The sequence below is a fragment of the Oreochromis niloticus genome, linkage group LG8, assembly GCF_001858045.2.
Source record: "Oreochromis niloticus isolate F11D_XX linkage group LG8, O_niloticus_UMD_NMBU, whole genome shotgun sequence".
NCBI lineage: Eukaryota > Metazoa > Chordata > Actinopteri > Cichliformes > Cichlidae > Oreochromis > Oreochromis niloticus.
The window spans coordinates 16941972-16961008 of record NC_031973.2 but is presented as its reverse complement, the minus strand read 5'-3'; the positions used below and the strand labels follow the sequence as shown (position 1 = coordinate 16961008).

At 36.2% G+C, this 19037-nt stretch overlaps 1 protein-coding gene across 3 annotated transcripts; it reads right to left on the bottom strand.

The window, feature by feature from the left end:
- Positions 1-486: 486 nt before the first annotated feature.
- On the bottom strand, positions 487-15426 carry LOC102081848 (integrin alpha-M-like). Of its 3 annotated transcripts, XM_019362651.1 has the most exons (30): positions 15305-15426; positions 13051-13153; positions 11824-11927; positions 11300-11370; positions 10556-10670; positions 9240-9370; positions 8950-9095; positions 8474-8624; positions 7684-7834; positions 7373-7446; positions 7096-7216; positions 6793-6932; positions 6520-6666; positions 6217-6429; positions 5986-6119; positions 5035-5177; positions 4774-4928; positions 4511-4636; positions 3896-3969; positions 3062-3203; positions 2874-2972; positions 2694-2773; positions 2524-2610; positions 2355-2424; positions 2161-2259; positions 1978-2058; positions 1744-1854; positions 1485-1598; positions 1295-1405; positions 487-1115 (listed from the first exon to the last, which is right to left on the bottom strand). In XM_019362651.1, exons 1-30 carry the CDS (start codon positions 15339-15341, stop codon positions 1023-1025), a joined length of 3423 nt encoding a protein of 1140 aa, XP_019218196.1. In that variant the 5' UTR covers positions 15342-15426; the 3' UTR covers positions 487-1022. The 3 variants fall into 3 exon arrangements, with proteins under 3 accessions (XP_019218196.1, XP_019218195.1, XP_019218197.1); XM_019362650.2 differs by lacking the exon at positions 15305-15426 and having other exon boundaries at positions 11824-12822; positions 13051-13134; XM_019362652.2 differs by lacking the exons at positions 487-1115; positions 1295-1405; positions 1485-1598; ... (2 more) ...; positions 2355-2424; positions 15305-15426 and having other exon boundaries at positions 2166-2259; positions 11824-12822; positions 13051-13133.
- Positions 15427-19037: the final 3611 nt, after the last annotated feature.

The window sequence follows — 19037 nt, the reverse complement described above, 5'->3', positions numbered from 1 at the left end:
AAGAATATATTTATTCGGTACAATATGCTGAAGTTATGATCTCACTTTTAATTAGAAAGATAAGTCATATAAGAATTTTCACATGCTGCACAATATAGACACTGATGAAGCATAATTTTTTTTTTCTTTCATAAAAATTCACAACACGAAGCTGACAAAACATATTTTATTGTTGATCAGATCAGTAAGAGTAAGATTCTTCAAAAAAATTAAACTTCACTCTGAAAAGACACTTTCCCCTCGCCATCTCCCTTCTAAACAGTTGACCTGTCACACTGCTCCCCACTGCCAGACTGCAACTGCACCTTATGTACATTTTGTAGTATTCATTCCACCTCATTTCATTTCTGTATTTTATGTACATAAGTTTAGTTATTTATAGTTGGTTTACACAGCTTTGTGTATGTATGTGTATGCATGTGTAATGTATATATAGACGTGTGTGTGTGTGTGTGTGTTTTACATTGCTGTGCTTGATAGCCACCATCTACCGGAACCAAATTCCTTGTATTTGTCTGCACATATACTTGGCCAATAAACACGATTCTGATTCTGATATTCTGATACCATAATGCATCACAGGACTTTCACAGACAAGCCAATTTAATCTCATCCATTTATTTGAGTATTCAGACTTTGTCTCCTTTGTCCTCAGGTGTCTGAAGTTTAAGCCATTGATTGATAATTGTATTTTTCTGCTCAGATAATTTAATTTCAGCAGTTTTCTGCTCCTGAAGGAGATCATAAAATAATTTATAAAAAAAAATAATATTCTGGGTCGTTTCCATTCATTACTAACCCAGTTTTGAAGGTAGTGGAAGGACAGAGCTAGGAGCCTCTATTATAGATAATAGTAAATGAGCAAGAAAATGAGTGATTTCAAACACAACAAGCTATCTTTTGTTGAGTGAATCAAATGTGGTAGTATGCACATTGCTACAAACACTGTGCATTCCGAAAAATATCAGAAGGGCCTTAAATTTTTCATATACAGTAAATGTACAATTACAAATGTAATTTTCTTATTCTGCTGTGAGTGCACTTGCATCATTCCCTGGAGCATCTTCTGCACTTTCTTTCATCATCTGTTTATATTTGCTCTTGAAAAACCCAGCCTAGAAGTGCAAGGAAAAGACATAAAAATGCAAAAATTGTGTATTACAGTTGCAAACAAAATGAATGAAAGTAACTATATGAGTGACTATAAAAACCTTTAGCATTTTTTTAACTGGTCATGATCTCTTAAAATCTTAAAGCTGAGTGACGCATTGAAAAACTGTAACAAGTCTTTCACCTTATACAGGCCAGCAGTGAGTAAAGCCAGAATAGCCAACCCTCCCAGGCATCCTCCAATGATGGCTTTAGTGAAATCTGGCTTAGGGTACACTTCTACCTCTGCTACAATCTGAGAGATGAAGAGACACAATGTGGATGACATTTAAGCTCTTGTACATCTCAAACAAGAGAAAGTAATGTGAAATCACCTTGCGAACAGGAGGGTTGTTGTTAGACCCTGTTGAAAAGTAGATGTATTGTTCTTTGTCATACTCCACAGTGGCTGTACTGGTCAAGAGGAATTTAGCAGATTGAATTCCAATCTATGGAAAAAAATATAGACTAGGATGAGGCTGAATTAAAAATATTGTTCTATTTAAGGGAGAAATTATTAACATATTCAAGTACATAGGACCACCTATAATCCAAATATGTATAAATCATTTATCAAAACTACCATTTAATTACCTGCTCTATCCATCCTGAACTGAGGTTGGCAGATATTTCGTATGTCCTACTCTGCAGTCTTCCCATGAATGTGTTGCACTTGAACACTCTGCACATGGCTACAGAGCAATCCTGTGGGTGATTTCAAGAAAATTGAATGAAACAAATCTGTGATTCAGTACAATGTTATGTTTTGAATCTGTACCATGGTTCAGTTTTAACAGGTAGGTAGCAAAAGTGCAGAGGCATACTTACCACCACTTTATCCTTTCGTATCTTTGGAACAAAATCTGTGACACTTGGTTCTTCATCATTTCCTCTCTGACAGTCTGCAATCTGAAATACACTTACATTAATGTCAGGGTGATTGGTCCTAATTTTAGCACATTCACCCATCCGACAGCTAATTGTGACCTATTTTTGTATCTTTTCTATTACCTGTAGGCTGCTCAAATTCACCCAAATCTCTTTTTCACCAAGCTTCACTGGAACCTTGATCACCACAGTGAAATTAAGCGCTCTGATATCATTTGTTACCTAAAACATGGGGAGAAAAGAAAAAGGCAGTCAAGCATTATAATGGTTAGGTCTAATTCACACAATAATATTTATCATATTTTATTATATTTTACCGTGACTGATTTTCGAACTGGTTTCTGCAAAGTATTTATCCCAAAAGTAAAATTGCTGTAGCTGAGGGTGCTAAAAATATATAATTTAAACATTATATGAATAATGTGTAAGACAAAAAAATGTTGGGTTGCAAATAATTTCTTTTGTTACAAATACAACAACACATACTTTTCAAATGTCATAAAAATGCTGTATTTCACAGCAATCTCTTTAATTTTGTAGATTTCACTTGTAGTAGTGTTCTCCTGATTTCCACTGAAAGAGAGAAGTGAAATGATTTGTATTGTATCTGTGGGGTGTTTAAACAAGGAGTACTTAAATGACTAAATGAACAGTACCTGGTGACATTTGCAGTGACAAAGATCTTTCTTGCAAGTTGACTGTTGGTGTCAATCCCATAGGAGACAATGAAGAAAGCCTTAATTGAAATAAAGGAGACAAATCTGATTGTCTCACATCTTTTTACTAAACTTTGAGATATGAGAAGTGAGATGAGAAAATTGCACCAAAATACAAACCTCAGTTTTGCTCTTAAAAATTGGCTTGTCAATAGTGCAGTCTGTCCTTCCTCGTGATAAACCATCTTCACTGTCCAAGGACTTGCACTCAATTCTTCCCTTTATTAGAAAATAAAATGACTGCTGGATGGATTGTAAGAGCAGCAGATCAGTGATGAACTTATACAGACTTGATCCTGATGCCTTACCTGCTGAATGGTGAACTTCCTGTAGGAGAGTCCAGCTGGATATGTGAGAATAACACGACTGTTGTAGGAGTTTTCTCCTCTGTTCTCCACTGTGACTGTGACATTCAAAAGCTCATCCATGCCCACTTTAACCTCTGAGGATCTGTAGAGTATGAAGGAGGATGAGAATAAAGGGAGAGGAAAACAGACTGCACTGTGTTGTTGAACGTTCCATAAGCTAAATATAGCATGTGTTTGTGTTGAATTCTAACATACTATGTTAGAATTCAAAATATGTAGTATGTAACATATATGCTGTGCTTCAATGTGGATGCTAAATACAATGTTTTATTATACTTTGTGTATTGTGTCAAATCTTTGAGCCCTTTAATGTATGACACTTATGAATGTGTTGTATGTGAAAGGCCATAGTTGATGGTTTTTCTAATCTTTTTGAAAAATGAATGACTTTTGTATTTTGTTTTATTAAGAACCTGAGGGCCTAAAATGGAGGTGTCTGGGTGCCTTTGGTGGGGGCATTTGAGCTGTGGTTTTTTATGCACCCCTGGTTTAACCTGCAGATTAGTGTAAGGGTGTGTAGAGAAGAGATATGTGTGAATTGGCGATTTTTTGATGCTCTCTTCATCTAGAAGCCCATTTGCCCACTGGTGAACTGATATGCTGTTGATTAACTTTGTGTAAGTGGATTGATGCCTCTTTTGTTTCGTGTTTCTTTATTATTTTTGTCAAAAGAACAGCTTCTTGAGTATTTGAACCCTGTCTCTGTGTAAAGTATAATAGACCTTGACGCTTTCTTGGGGAATGGTAAAGTTTCCCTGTCTGTTGTATAATCACCCGGTGAAGTTGAAATCCACTTTCAGGTCATCGACACATTTGTTGTCAGTGCCGCAGTTGATCTCAAAACCCAACTGTGGAACACAGCATGATGTGAAAAGCGTTTATATTACACATTATTTACAGAATAAAGGAAACATAGGTGAATCGAACAAACAATCTGTGTGTTCTGCCATCAAGCTGTGCTTTTCCATTTTGGTTAATGGGAACAAGATTTCTGTTAATATTGTTGATATGCTTTTGGAAAACATCAAAGTCCTCTGCATACCTATCTAAGCTATCTAAGAATCATCTCAGACAGACACTTCATAAGATAGTAGATGTAGTTTGCTACTGCTGTTTAAGCAGTTGAGAACTACACAGGCTCTCCCTAGGGTCAAAAACAACAAATACATAAAAAGTAAATACAAAAGTAGAAAACTGCACAGTTTTTAATAAAGTTTACATTTACTGAAGGGATGTGCTACTGGAGAAATGTTGGCTCATTTATTTCCAGTACTTCACTAGAAGTAGTTTTGCATGCCAACAATAAAGTTAATTCAGAAAAAGTAAGTTCAAAACTAATGCTGTGTTCTTCAGTTCATGTCCAGCTAGTACATTTGTAAAGTTATTTACAGGATAAATTATTGTTGTCTGAGCCTGCTGAGCAAGACTTGGTCTGAGATTTGTGTCGGAAGGAAAACCGTCAAATGTGAATTTGAGCTCATTGGAAAGTTGATTGAGAGCATCGTCTGGGCAGGCCTGCAAAACGACAGCAGTGTTAGATTTAGGTTCAGTGTTGGAAGACTCTTAAAAGCAAAATGGAAATCAAAATCTGCTGTTCACCAAATTCAGTTTGATCTATTGGTTATGTTAGTTTTTCTCTGATGTTGTTTTACCTCAATATAGAAGTTTACAGTTGAACAGTTTGGTGTACTTAAGTCAACAATGACTGATTGAGACTCCTCTCGTTGTTTCCCACTAATATAAGCTCGGTTGTTTGGAGGTTTGCGAGTGGCATCCAGTGTAAATGTATAATTAATTCTTGCTTGAGCTGGAATAAATCAGAGTTTAAAATGTTACAAATGTACATACACTAAAAAATGAAAACAGATGAGCAGTGCCATTTTGATTTTGAAAAAGTGAGGAGAATAAAGAACCTCGATCAACTGTAGACACTCTGCTCATGGTAAAGCAGACTGTAGCTGTGTTCTCCAATGGTTTTGAGCAGCTTACATTCTGAGTAGGGATTTGGTTTGGGCTGAATGACACCTCAGCTTCAATCATTACTATGGGTCTTGATCTGGAAAGAAGGAAAACACATGTGGCAAACAACATTTGGCTTTTTTTAGTTAGTACAACAGCTGTCCTCCTTTTGGTAATGTAGTCATTTCTTTCTCTGCATAGAAGTCATTTTTAGAACAGGCAGTGTCTGTTTCACGCTTTGCCTCTCCAAAATGTAAAGAGGACAAACATGCAGAAGTAGTATTACTGAATGCAATAGTTGTATTACCAAATTGCCAGCAGAAGAAGATAACATATGTAAAGACAAGAAGTCAGCAGTGAACAATAAAATGTATAAACAACATCTCAAGGTCCTTAATTCCCAGAAAAGATTAGGCTAGGTGGCTAATATGTATATGCAAATAAATGTGTTAATAATGTCTGCTAAAATGCTTTCCCGTGATTTTCTTCAAGGTTGAAGTAAAATAGCTCCCTCTGCTGTTACTGCAGCCTACTGCATGTGTGTGTATTTGACGTTTTGCTGTGATACTGGTTTGCATCATGTAGACAGGAAAAAAATTGTATCTCATGGTCAGAAAGGCTTTTGACATGACAAACTTTGACTAATATAATATGACTTCTGGAAAAAAAATAGATGCCTGTTTTATCCTGCATATGTATTCAATTAAAGATTAAAAATCACTTTTCATAAATCATATTATCATTTATGATGATTTATGATTCATTATTACATTATACAAAACCAGTGCACAGGTCTTCAAATCAAACTTTTGACCAGCGATGTATTCATTTGACATGAGATTCATTTGAGATGGTAGAAATAACACAGACAATAATAACACAGGACTGAACTATCTTGGACTTACCTCAGTAAGACAGCTCTACCCTTTGAACCCACCGCTAAGTCGGGCAGTTTATCACCACTATGATCAAAAGACGACTGACTGATTGTGAGGCCAAAGAACTTCAGTCCTGACTGGACTTCAGAGCCAGTAATTCTCTGTGTATATCAAAATTAATTAAACTTCATTGTACAGTATGGGCCTTACATGATAGATGAGTTTAGTCATATTTGTGAGTTCTCTGATGTTGTGTACCTGTGAGTAAGTAGGACTGATTCTTCCTCCTCCTTCACCATTAAATATGTAGATGCTGCCTTCACCATCATTCTCCAAAGGTGCTCCAACTGCCAAATCCCTGAATCCATCTGAGTTTAGATCAGGCAGTACAGCAAGAGAAGAGCCGAACCTTCCTTTGACAGCTGCATGTCCTCTTAGTACTAATGGATCATCAAAATTACACTCCACAAACTGAAAGCAGGAGAGTGAATATTTTAAGATCATTAAAACGTGGTAAATAAACTGATACATTTAATTACAGTAGATGATATTGTGATTTACCAAACCAGTTAATCTGCAAACATAAACTCTTCCCTCTCTATCAGGCTCCATGTACATTGGGGCTGATATGAAGATTAGATCAGTTATGGCATCATTATTTATGTCCATGGTACACACCTCTGCCCCGAAATATTCACCAGTCTGATACTGTGTAAGCAACAAATTACTAATGAAAGCATTCATGTTTAGGAAAAAAAACCAGCTTTTATTTCAGAAATTAATTTATATATAATTTACAAGGTCATTCAGATCTGTCTTGCTGCATATACATACCTGTGATGAAAAGGGCTCAATCTTTTGGTTTTCAAAGCTTTCTCTGTTAACAGCAACCACAACTCCTCTGTGTTTATATCTTGGAGCACCAACAACTGTCAGATAGCCACTTTGGGTTTTAGCAATTGCCATGGAGTAACCTAGAATTTTGGTTTAAAAGGGAAACACATATTAAGACTTCTGATTATTCCTTTTAAATTTTGTTGTGACCCAACATATTTGTGTGACAGAACTGCAGCAGAGTGGTGTATATACATGATCACATGTGTATGAGTTAGATTGTTAAAGCTGTAATATTCTTACCAAGATAACTGTCAGGCTCCAAAGACACATCCTCATATGTTTTCAGCTTCTGGCCTCCTGTTGTGTATTGCACGTAGCCTCCCCTCCACTGGTTTGCACCAACAATAGACATCTGAATTCCCTACAGTGCAGACAGAAAATACAATTTATATACAATTTATTAAACTGATTTAACTGTATAACTGTCTGTTTGCTTTTAGATCATAAAAAAGTGGCACATGTGAATCTTTCTTTCTATGACTAGACTGTCTGGTGCTTTTCAGGTAGTTTTAATTACCTCAGGCACATAAACTGCACTGAATCCCTCTTGAGACATTTCCATTTTCAGTGACTCTCCACTGCTTTGAGATCCTGTAACAGAAAAATAAACATAAAGGTAGAAGAGAGACACAATAAAACAATGTGAACTTTTAAAGTTAATTTTTTTAAATTGTGCTAAGTTAAGTAGTAATTTCAAAATAATTTTTGCTCTTTATTATAAAAGTTCTTGAGCATTCCTTGAAAATAGATTGAGGTAATGCTATATGAAATGTAAAACAGTGTATGTCATTTTATTTGTAATAGGTCTAACAATAAATTTGTTTGTACCTTCAATGGAAAAGATTTTGTCCTGCAGAGCCTGTCTTATTTTTTCAAGTGCGTTGAAATTCTCCACTTGAAACACATGATTGTCTGAGGGAGACGATGCAATGGTGCTCAGTTCTCGTTTTGCTGCCTCATAGTTAAATGCATTCCCCACCTAGGATTGTTAAAGATATGTTCGAGTTGGAAGACTATGCAGCAGGATTTGGTCAGTACAGGTTATGGTCCATAGGTTTATGGACTGCATTTTCTCACCTATTTAGGTTAAAATTTGTAAACAGGTATTCTGCATTCACTTAAGAGAACCCAAATTCATGATAACATTTATGCTATGCTACAAAACAGGGGTTGAAAAAAAAATAAAAATGAAGAATTGTGTAAGTATTTGCATTACTTACACAATTCATGTTCCCGTCAATGATTCTACCTTTTCATTTGCTTAAGAAGTTTGATTTACTTAAATACACTGTCTTAGTCTTAACCTACCTACAGGTGTTTTTTTTTAAATAGATATAAATAACCAAACAACTACCCGTGCAGTCCTTCTTTACAACCATTTATGAAAGAATGGGTTGTTCTAAAGAGCTCACTGAATTTGAGTGTGGTACTAATATGATACCACTGTTACAACAAGTCAATTTGTGAAATTTCTTCCCTCCTGTGTACTCCATCATCTACTGTTATAGTTGTGTGTATATAGTGTAGTGTCTTGTGAGTTTTGTCTGAAAGTTGACTAAAACAACATGATCAGTATAAAACTCAACATTATGCAAGTTTAAAAAATGGAAGTACTTACCCCAATAGCAAATCGAATAATGTTATTACTCTCTGCTAGCTGTGCAGCCCCTTGGAGATTTTGTGGGTCTGTAGATTGTCCATCAGTAATTACTATCAAGACCTTCCTTACATTTGGTCTGGAACCTCTTTGTGGGATGAAAACATTTTCCCTGTCAAGTTAAAAAAAAAAAAAGTACTTTTAACACAAAACAACATTTTAAAGTGCATCTTATGGTCATGCTTATTTCATATTACAGATATTTTTGCACTTCCGTAATCCAGGTAATGCAAGTATTTGAATTTAGCCTTGGCAATGCCCTTCTCTTAAATTTGTCAAAAATAATACTTTAAAACCTAAGTCTGTCTTTTTACAGGCTTTCATGAGCCACATACAGTACTTAGTGTCATGAGATTCACAGAACAAAAAGCGCCTGGGCAGGAAGTCTGGACAATAAGTTCACTGTAGTGCTTCAGTAATATTATTGTATCCCTCACACAACATATCTGATGGCATTAGCCGTGTAAGTAGCTCCCTCGAGCTGTCTGATTCCATCAACGTCAGTCCCCACTGATCCAGATGAGGTAAATTTCTTCAAATAAAAGTGGACAATCGGTGACCAAGAGAACTGGGTAACAGAAAACTACAACAACAAAAGGGAAAACAGAAATATTCAAAACATATAAAATATTCCACAGTTTATGGAGCGAAATGGAAATTAAGATGAAAACTATTTTATATAGATTTAAATGATGGATTTAAATGACAGAAGGACTGCAGGTCTTACCTGTGCTTCATTTGAGAGAAATGACTGAATTAGTGCTTTCACAAATGTCTTCATTATTTGAAAGTCTCCACTATATATGCTGCCTGAACCATCCAACAGAAAAGCAATGTCTGCTTGCAACGGTGGGCAAGCTGTCAAAGAGATTCATTTCAATATGAAATTAGATTGATCCCAAACTAATTTTAGAGGTCTTATTAAAGTTAATGTAAAAGTTCAACCTCTTCATTTATTCTTAAACTCAGTTTTTACATTTAATTTGGTTTACTTAAGAAATGCCTTTACTGTGGTAATCCAACACATTATACAAAATTCATTAATTCTATTACAGTTGCAATTATATTAATATTTGTGTTACAAACATTCTTCAGTTATATGCATGATGGCTGGATAGAAAAAAACCTGTGCCTTTTCCTTCCTGCACGTTTGTGTCACAATCACAGATAGCATGGCCACAATCAGCACATTAAAAGAGAGATTGTGTCCTAATTAGGATAGGGATTTGTGTCAGTGTGGGGGACTTTAGCCTAAGGTTTACACTGTTAATAAGTCTTTATCTGGTAGGTTTGTGTGTAGGAAATGAATAACTTGTACCATGGGTGAAACAAAATAAAATAAAATGGAATGAAATGGAATGGAACACTGCATTTCAGGTCACATTATTAAATTAAAAAAGTTGCATAATGAGTACTAAAATGACTTGGGAGTAAATTAAGTTAAAATATATCTTCTTTTTTTTTTTTTTGATAACAACTTCCTGTTGGTTATTTCTTGATATAGCAATTTTATGATCCATCTATCCATCCAAGTTTAGGGCTGGAGTTTTGGTCTTGTTTGTAATCTTTATCATAATAATAATAATGTATACTTTATTGACCCCCGTGGGGAAAATCCTCTCTGCATTTAACCCATTCACTTAGTGAAGCAGTGGTCAGCCATTGAGCGCCCAGGGAGCAGTGTGTAGGGACGGTACCTTGCTCAGGGGTTCCTCAGGGTAGCCGTTCAGTCGATTCGAACCCCCGACCTTGCGATCATGGGGCCACCACTCTACCTACTGAGCTATCTCTGCTCTCCTTTGGTGCCTTAGACCACCAAATCATACAAGCCCCCCATCAATCCCAATTTTTTTTTCTTTTATATACTCCACTTGCGTTTTTGACTAAACCTTATTTTTTGCCAGCATGTACAAGCAAAAGTCTCAGTACGGTTTCATTTGATTTGAGATTAAGAGATTTTGCATGGACATAAAAACAAGAGCTTTTTTTTTATTAATAATTTGGCATTTTTGGTATATTTCCACAAATTCTATTAACTGTTACCTTGAGGAGAAGGTGGTATGGGTGTAACAAGCCTATTAGAATGGTCCATCTGAAAGCACACACCATTGTACATGGTGATACTTTTGCAGTCCTTTGGGATGGTTGGACCACACACCTGAGAGGAGACGAAATCAATTCATTAATACAGTAGGCTGATTACTTCCCTGTCCCTCAAACAATGATTAATTCAACATGTGATCAAACAAATCTGAAATTAATCTGAAATTGGCTTTTTGACAACTTTAACGTATTTAAAGAAGCAACACTAAATTCTATCATGAAACATTTCCAAGCTAAAAGTCCTTAAAGTATTGGGGTTGGGTCAAAATTTAACCAATTTATAATTCTTACATCTTTTTAAATAACTTTTTTTTTTCAACACTTTTCAGTCTTCCAAACTTCTTTAGTATGTGATAAATTGACATTAACATTTCAGGGCTGAAAAATAAATTTAGTTTTTAACAGAGCTTGAATATGTTAAAAATGTGAATTAAAATAAGCAGGCCCAGTCCTATATATCTGTCCTATGTCTTAAGTGTTTATAAGTGTTTTTCAGTAAACAAAGTAAAATTTTGGATGGCCTCATTAAATATGCCAAACTTATTGTACCCAAAACATCAGGTGATTTTATGGGGTGTTGGTGGAAGGCACACTAGGTTGTCATGGAAAGGCCTTCATGCATTTTCTAACTATAACAAGAGAATTTGACAATGTACTGGTAATGTCTGCAGTTCACCAACTCACCACAGTGTTTTGTGTTGTGGGGTCACTTTTCATTGTCAGACCAAGCGACATGTTGACTGCATAATCTGGTGCTGTATTGAAAGCAAGCAATATTTTTAAAAAAAAAAAAATACTCATAAAAGGCAATTGAAAGGAAGAAAACAAGACTTAAATCGATGACTGCAAAGCACCATGACTGAAACACTTCCCCATTTGACAGGTGTTAGACACAGGAACTTCTCTCAACTGTAAACCAGGATGTAAAACAGGCAGCTTTAATATCATATAATTGAGTCTGAGTAAAAGAATCATCTTAACATTAACATTATTAATGCCATTGACTTTTTCCTTGCTTATTTTAGCAAGATATTATTAGTTTTGAAGGCTCAATGTTACAAACTAAGATATTTACTTTGAAAATCTAATTATGATGTTATTTAAACATGCTTCTGTGCAGCTCATGATAATTTCTTTGATGGCAAAATACTTGTTATTAGAGTTCCATCACATCTCGCCAATACATTCAATAATAAATGATTACTTACCTTCAAACTGGATAGTTTGGCAGTTTGGGGGAGAGGTGGTGCAGTTATAAATTTTCCCGCTTCGATTTTGTGAATATTGTTCCACTGGGGCACTGACGAGCACACTAAAGAAATAAATCCAGTCAATGATGTAAGTCCAGACAGTGAATTGTAGGTAAATAACAATAATCTCTATGAACAGTTCCAGTCTGATTTTTGCCCCAGTTTTACTGTTATGCTGATGACACCCAGCTTTATTTGTCCACTCTTCCTCCATCCTCCCTCACCTTTTGCTTAGCTGAATTAATTTATCATTTAACTCACACATCAATAATGTTACTCGCTCTGCATATTTCCAATTGCGTAACATTAATCATCTCCGTCCCTTTCTCACCCCACATGCCACTGCCATTCTTGTTCATAGCCTTGTTACTTCTCGGATCGATTACTGTAATTCACTTCTTTTCGGCCTTACTCAAAAGTCCATCAATAAGCTTCAACGTGTCCAGGTCTCTGCTGCCCATATTATCACTGGGATTCCCACCACATCACCCCTGTCCTGAAGCACCTTCACTGGCCTCCAGTCAAACATTGCATCAACTTTAAAATACTTCTGTATACATTCACTATTCATCTTCTCTCCCCTCCATATCTCTCTGATTTGGTTCAGATCACCATCCCATCTCGGTGCCTCAGATCCTCTTCTTCTCGTTCTCTCTCCGTTCCTTCCCACCGTCTTGTCACTATGGAGGGGCAGGGCCTTCAGTTGCTCTGCTCCTCGACTCTGGAATTCCCTACCTCCTGATATGAGAAATATCACCTCATTTTCTCTCTTTAAGTCTAGAAGTCTCAAAACTCACCTGTTCAAAATAGCTTATTCCACATAACCTGTCCACTCTGCTAACTTTTAATCTGTTCTTTCTATTATGTTTCTCATTATTGTGCATGTTCCCTGCTTTTATGCCTATTTTTACTACTTACTACTGCTCTGGACAGTGTCCTTGAGTGTTCTGAAAGGCACTTTAAAAAAAAAAGTATTATTATTATTATTATTATTATCATTATTATTATCATTATTATCATTATCATTATTAAATAAACACTATGTTTTCTGTTGAGAAATATTGTTTAATTATTACTGTAAAGCATAACAGAGAGGCCAGTTCAAAAAGTGCAAAATCTATAAAATAATCTTAACCATGCAGGTGCAGACCCACATCCAACATAACAATGCATGTCCTGACTTACTCTGATTGTCTTTGAACCACCTGGTAGCCAAAACCAGCAGCAGAGTTACTCAGGGTCCTCCAAGCCACAGGATCAATATTGAAACAAAGTGCAGCATTTAACACTGAGAATTTTTTTTTAAAAAAAGAAGAAGAAGAAAAAGAAAGAATGGCATCAATAATCTTACTTAAGGTAATCGAATAATGTAATTATAGCCTTTCTCATTATAATCACATTTAGGAAATTATATGCAGTCTATGTTTTATTTTCATACAATGTCTTGACTACCACTATAGCAGAGATGTCAAAGTCATTTCACACTAGGACCACATACAGCTCACAGACAGGGAAAACGATGTGTTGGTTGACTGGGCTGGACAACTGAAACTCGCCTTTGTGTCAGTATATAGCTGTTTAACTACACACTCCCTGAGATAGCTAAATATACGAAAAAAGAGTGCAATTTAAACAGTATGTCTCAGTTTGTATATATGACAAAGACATTTTGCTGTAGTAAATGAAGAACATCTTGTCAGCATGACCCTTTGGGCTTAAATTCAATGTGTAAAACAACAAATTTCTATTAGATAATTGCAGACTGTCCTGTAATTATACAAGAGAACCTTTCGTTCTTTCACATAAATAATCCTTTCTTTGTTTTCTTTAATGGACCCATTGTAATCAAAAATCGAAAAAACAGGAACTTTCCTGTCATTTCATTGTTTATCTATTACTTATTTACTTTGGTGTGGTACAATTCTCTTTATCAGGAGGAAATGCTGTAAAACCTATGAAAATATATTTAAAAGTCTTAAATTTATACCCTTTTTCACTTGATCCAAAGTCATCCAGTGGGTCTTATTGGAGTCTTTGCCAGGCATATTCTAGCCCTCTGGCCTTATGTTGGACACCCCTGTGCTACAGTGATTCTGTCATTACCACTACAGTGCTCTAAAGCCAGATATTTTATAAAGCTAAAAAACATATTGAAGATTAAAATTTAAAATCAGATTCTATCTTTGCTTCTTATATCTTCCTCCATTTAAAAATTACAGACATTTAAAGCTTTAAAGGATGAAAATCAATGCTTAACTCTACAATTAGTTTCAGGATATTCCACAGTATAAAAATAGACAACCTTTTTGTATGCATGTGCTTACTTACAGTGCTAAAAAATAAAATAGAATGGAGAATGCTGCTTGCATGCACATTCTCCTGTCCTCCTAGTCAGACTCATCAATATGTACCACACCCACATGCAAGTAAAGGAAATAAAGTCTCTGAGGGAAGTAAGTTTGATATCACAAATGTACATCCCCAAAGAAGAAAATCTAAATCAGTAGTGTGAAGTTTGGATAATAAAAACAATATAGAGGCACGAAAATGTTATTGTTATATGGTTGCCATAAAGTGAAACTCTGATGTTGTTGCAATACTACATAACCCTTGTTCTATACAAGGCTAGACCTGAATTGTTGTGCCAATTATCTTTATGACACAACTCACATTTATTACACTTCCTTTTTTTTGGCCATGCTAAGAACAATCAATCTGTCATAGAGTTAACTTTGTCTTGTTTTAATAAATCTTTCTGTTCAATAAAAGCTTAATTTGATAGTTTTGCAAAAACTAAATGTATTTAGAAATAGATATTCTATAATACTGACACCCTCTCAAGTTCCTCTTATCACCACTGTCTCTTTAGATTACTGTAGTCTTTAGTATTTAAAGTTTTTCAGTACATGGAGAGAATAGGTTGGAAGGAAGAGTATGGTGTGTCATGGTTGTAAAAAGTCTCCAGTTTTGTGTCGCCCTGCATAAAACAATAAGGCATATATAATAACTGCATAAACTACTAAATTATTTGTGATCTTAAATCCAGTTCTACAGGTTTTGTGGGGTTAATAAATAAGAATGTATTATTTTATGACATTTTCACGATGCATTTCTACAACAGAAAACATCAAAACATTTTAGTTATGAAGTTATTTTTAGAGTCAGAAGTTGACTGAGCTCATGTCACTTTTCAGCAGGCAGTTTGATTCACAGAGGATAAAGTGCAAATAAGGAAATGACCATCACAAAAATATTACTAGGTCTTATGGTTTCACTTTATATTTTACCATCAATTTATTTTTTGGTTTTTAATACTAAAAGAAATATTTTTTAAATAGAAAACTGTGGCTGTGTATACTTACAGTCATTTTTCCACAGGTTGTACTCATTCATAATTAAAGAACTAAAGACAAAATCAGAAGGCACAAACTTGTCTTACCAGATGAAAATAGTGTAACACAAATTATCCAATCCATTGTATTGCTTCCATGAAAAACAGTCTGTTTTTTCAACTTGACTGATACAGTAGGTGAGGTATTACTTCTGCTCTGTGTCACAGGAGTTGTTTAATCCAAAATACAACAGTCATAGGTTGACTGATCAAAGGTAAGGCAGGAAACGCCTTCATGGGAGGAGCTACAGTATTGACAGCACTGTGTGTGTTATAAGACACACAGCTGTGGTGGTGGTGTTTAATTTTGGTCCATTTGTTCCAAAAAAAATTTCTGAGCAAAAATATTTAAATCAATAGTAACACTTGTAAAAAGATTGGTTATTGCATTATTTTATGGTCAATCAAATTAAATAATTGGATTCATAAATAAAATAGCTAAATAAAACCTGTTTAACTTTACTTTCCGTTTGCAGACTTGAAACTACATGTTTTGCTGAGACACTACCTTTACTCAGTTACATCTTTTGTTTTCAGATGGATCTAGTATAAATTAAAAAAAATAGGGGACGGAAAGGGTATAATGAAAATATAGTTTGGGGTTATAATATACACAAGAAAGTGAGATACGAAACATTCAGCTTTAATTTTTCTACTAATTTGATGAAAACTGAATAATATTTGTTTTGATTAACATTTACCACAATATAACTTGTCCAATCCTGTTCTCTGAACTGTTTCATACCACGTGACAATGTCCAAATTCTGTAAGTGGCAGGCAGTATCTCGGCATCTGGGGTCTGTTGCTCAGGAAGTCCAATATCCAGCTGCACAGTGAGCTGCTGAGTTCTAAGTTGCTTAGTTTATTAACCAGTTTGTGGGGTTGAACTGTATTGAAGGCAGAGCAGAAGTCCACAAACAGCATTCTCTCATAGGTGTTACTACTGTCTAGATGTGTGAAGGTTGAGTGAAGAGCTGTTATTATGGTGTCCTCTGTCAACCTGTTTGCCCTGTATGCAAACTGGTGTGGATCGAGGTTTGCAGGGATGGCAGCTTTAATGTGTGGCATGGTGAGTTGTTCAAAACATTTGGCAATTATGTGTGTTAAAGCAACTGGACAATAGTCAGTCAAGCAGCTCACTGTGTTTTTCTTGGGCACTGGAACGATGGTGGCTGACTTAAAGCAGGATGGTACTACAGACTGTAGCAGTGAGAGGTTGAAGATGGTGGTGAAAACCTCTGCTAGTTGGTCTGTACATGCTTTAAGCACTCTACCGGCTGCACCGTCAGGACCAGCTACCTTCCTTGCGTTGACTCTGCGCGGTGTGGCTCTGACCTGATACTGCTCAAGCTGGATGGGGGCGTCGTCCCTCTCTGTAACGGCAGGATCGGTGATGGTGTCCCTGTTTTGTTGGTCAAAGCAGGCAAAGAACTGGTTTAGGGTGTCAGGTAAGATGATGTCCGGGGAGTTTGTTTGTGTGCGACTGTCTTTGTAGCCAGTGAGTGTCTTGATCCCCTGCCACATGTTTCTGGAGTTGTTTGTGTTAAAGTGTTCCTCGATGCGCTGTTTGTATTTGGGTTTGGCTACTTTTATGCCTTTAACAACAAGTCTACAAAGTGCCTCTTTGTAGACTTGTTGGTCTCCTGATTTGAAGGCGCTGTCACGTGCTCTTAGTAGGGCTCGCACCTCACTGTTGAGCCATGGCTTCTGGTTCGGGAACACTTTAACAGTCTTTGTTGTTGTTACACTCAGTACAGAAGTTGATGTATGAGAATACAGCAGATGTGTAGATTGCCCTCCAAGTCTGATCCTTCTGCAAATACACTCCAATTTGTGTTATCAAAACAGTCTTGTAGGGCCAGGGTGGCTTCCGCAGGTCCACACTCGTACTGTTTTTTCAGACGGTTTTTGTCTTTGAATTAGAGGTTTATAAGCAGGGATCAGGGACAGAGAGAGATGGTCAGAGAGTCCGAGATGAGGCAGTGGGGTGGCTTTGTAAGCATCTGGGATGTTGGTGTAGACCTGGTCCAGTGTGTTGTTTTCCCTCGTCGGAAAGCTCACGTTTTTAAAGAATCCAGGCAGGACAGATTTCAGGGTTGCGTGGTTAAAATCTCCTGCCACGATCACATCGCAGTCCGGGTGCATGGAGCGCTGGAGTAGCTCCATGATTCTCCTGACTTAGCATTAGCTTGCGGCGCCACATAAACTGCTATTATTGTGATCACTGTGAGCTCTCTCAGCAATTAGAAGGCAAGTAGAAGTACTTCTAACATTTATCTCGGTTTTCCCTTGTTCTCCTATATAGCTGTGTTTTTCCTAGTCCTGGTTTCTCTTGTGCTTTCTAGTGCTTCCTGGGGCTTCCTGGATGCTTGTATTCCCTGTGTTTATGTTCTTCATTTCTCATTCACTTGCTTTACTCCTCATTTTTTTTAACTTTCTCCATTCAAAAGCATTAAAAGCTTGCCTTTTATTTGCTGCCATTTCCTTTATAATTCTGACCAAGCACAAAAAACTCACTGACAGTGGGATCATTAAAGAAGCAATGATGGCCATGGCAGAATCATTGTTACGGGAGCATAAAAATAAGACTGAGATTCTTTCTGCCATAGCTAATGTCCAGCTTGGCTCCAACACTATACCACAGAGGGTATACGCACTGTCAGCAGATTTGGAGAGAGAGCTGGATTTGGACATAAACAGGTGCTCCTTGTATTCAGTTCAGTGTGATGAGTCTGTGGACTGCAGTGATACGGCACAGCTAGCTGTTTCGCACGCATGGTGTTTGATGACATTTCCACAAAAGAGTTTTTGACGTTACTGCCACTAAAAACCACCACCGAGGGAGTTGACATTTACAATGCAGTGAAGTGGTACTCTTTGGAAAAAAAGATTCCCATTGAAAAACTAGTTTCTGTAACAACTGATAGAGCTCCAGCCATGACAGGACGTCACTTGGGATTTATTGCAAATTGCAAAGCGAAACCAGATTAATTAATAATAATAATAATAATAATAATAATAATAATAATAATAATAATTACCCTAAATTTTTGAACTATGTTACAAAATCAAAGTACTGAAACAGACTGACAGATAAACATTTAAATGCCTCCATTAGAGTGAACCTCAGTGGATACACTCCTGCATACACCTCTCTGGTTGAATCTACACAGTGCCAGTCTTCTCACTGACAGAAACAAATATGCTGGATCACATGCTGAAATGTATTTGATTATCTGAGTTTTGCATATTTTTTGAAGTGTTGCTCAGGAGTAGGAGTTTTTAGAAATTGGCTATATAAATAAATTTTGCTAAGGATGACTAGCTCTCTGATTCCTTTTTTGTGTCAAAGTAGCTCACAGAGCAAAAAAGGTTGGAGACCCCTGCTCCTTCCTATGATTAACGCTATAAATCATTAAATGTTGTGTTGATGGTTCTGACAGATAAACTTGTGATGTTTAGAGTCCTAAAAAGAGAGAGAATATATAACTAGTTATACATTCGACCCCATATGGAAGAGATATATATATAAATCTTATAAAGTTTGTATCTGTCTTGTGTGAAACGTGTATGAAAAGCATACAAGAGTGAAAACAGATGTAAGATCCCTTGAAAAATTATATAAATGAAACTTGTATGTTTTGGATACTTCCTAAAACAATATATGAAAGTAATGAGAAAGTGGCCACTTTCATGAGTAAATCATATAAGCCTTATATTATTCACTATATGAAGTAGGCCACATCTTATGCAAGTCTTTTATAAGTTTTTTCTATTTCT

Bases quoted from the DNA above. Each gene is read 5' to 3' on its own strand.
- LOC102081848 (XM_019362650.2), bottom strand. From the start codon at position 12,079: ATGGAGGAAGAGTGGACAAATAAAGCTGGGTGTCATCAGCATAACAGT. The intron at 7,835-8,473 runs GTAAGTACTTCC...TAACAATCCTAG, and splicing joins TTATTCGATTTGCTATTGGG to GTGGGGAATGCATTTAACTA. The intron at 1,855-1,977 runs GTAAGTATGCCT...AATCACCCACAG, and splicing joins TACGAAAGGATAAAGTGGTG to GATTGCTCTGTAGCCATGTG.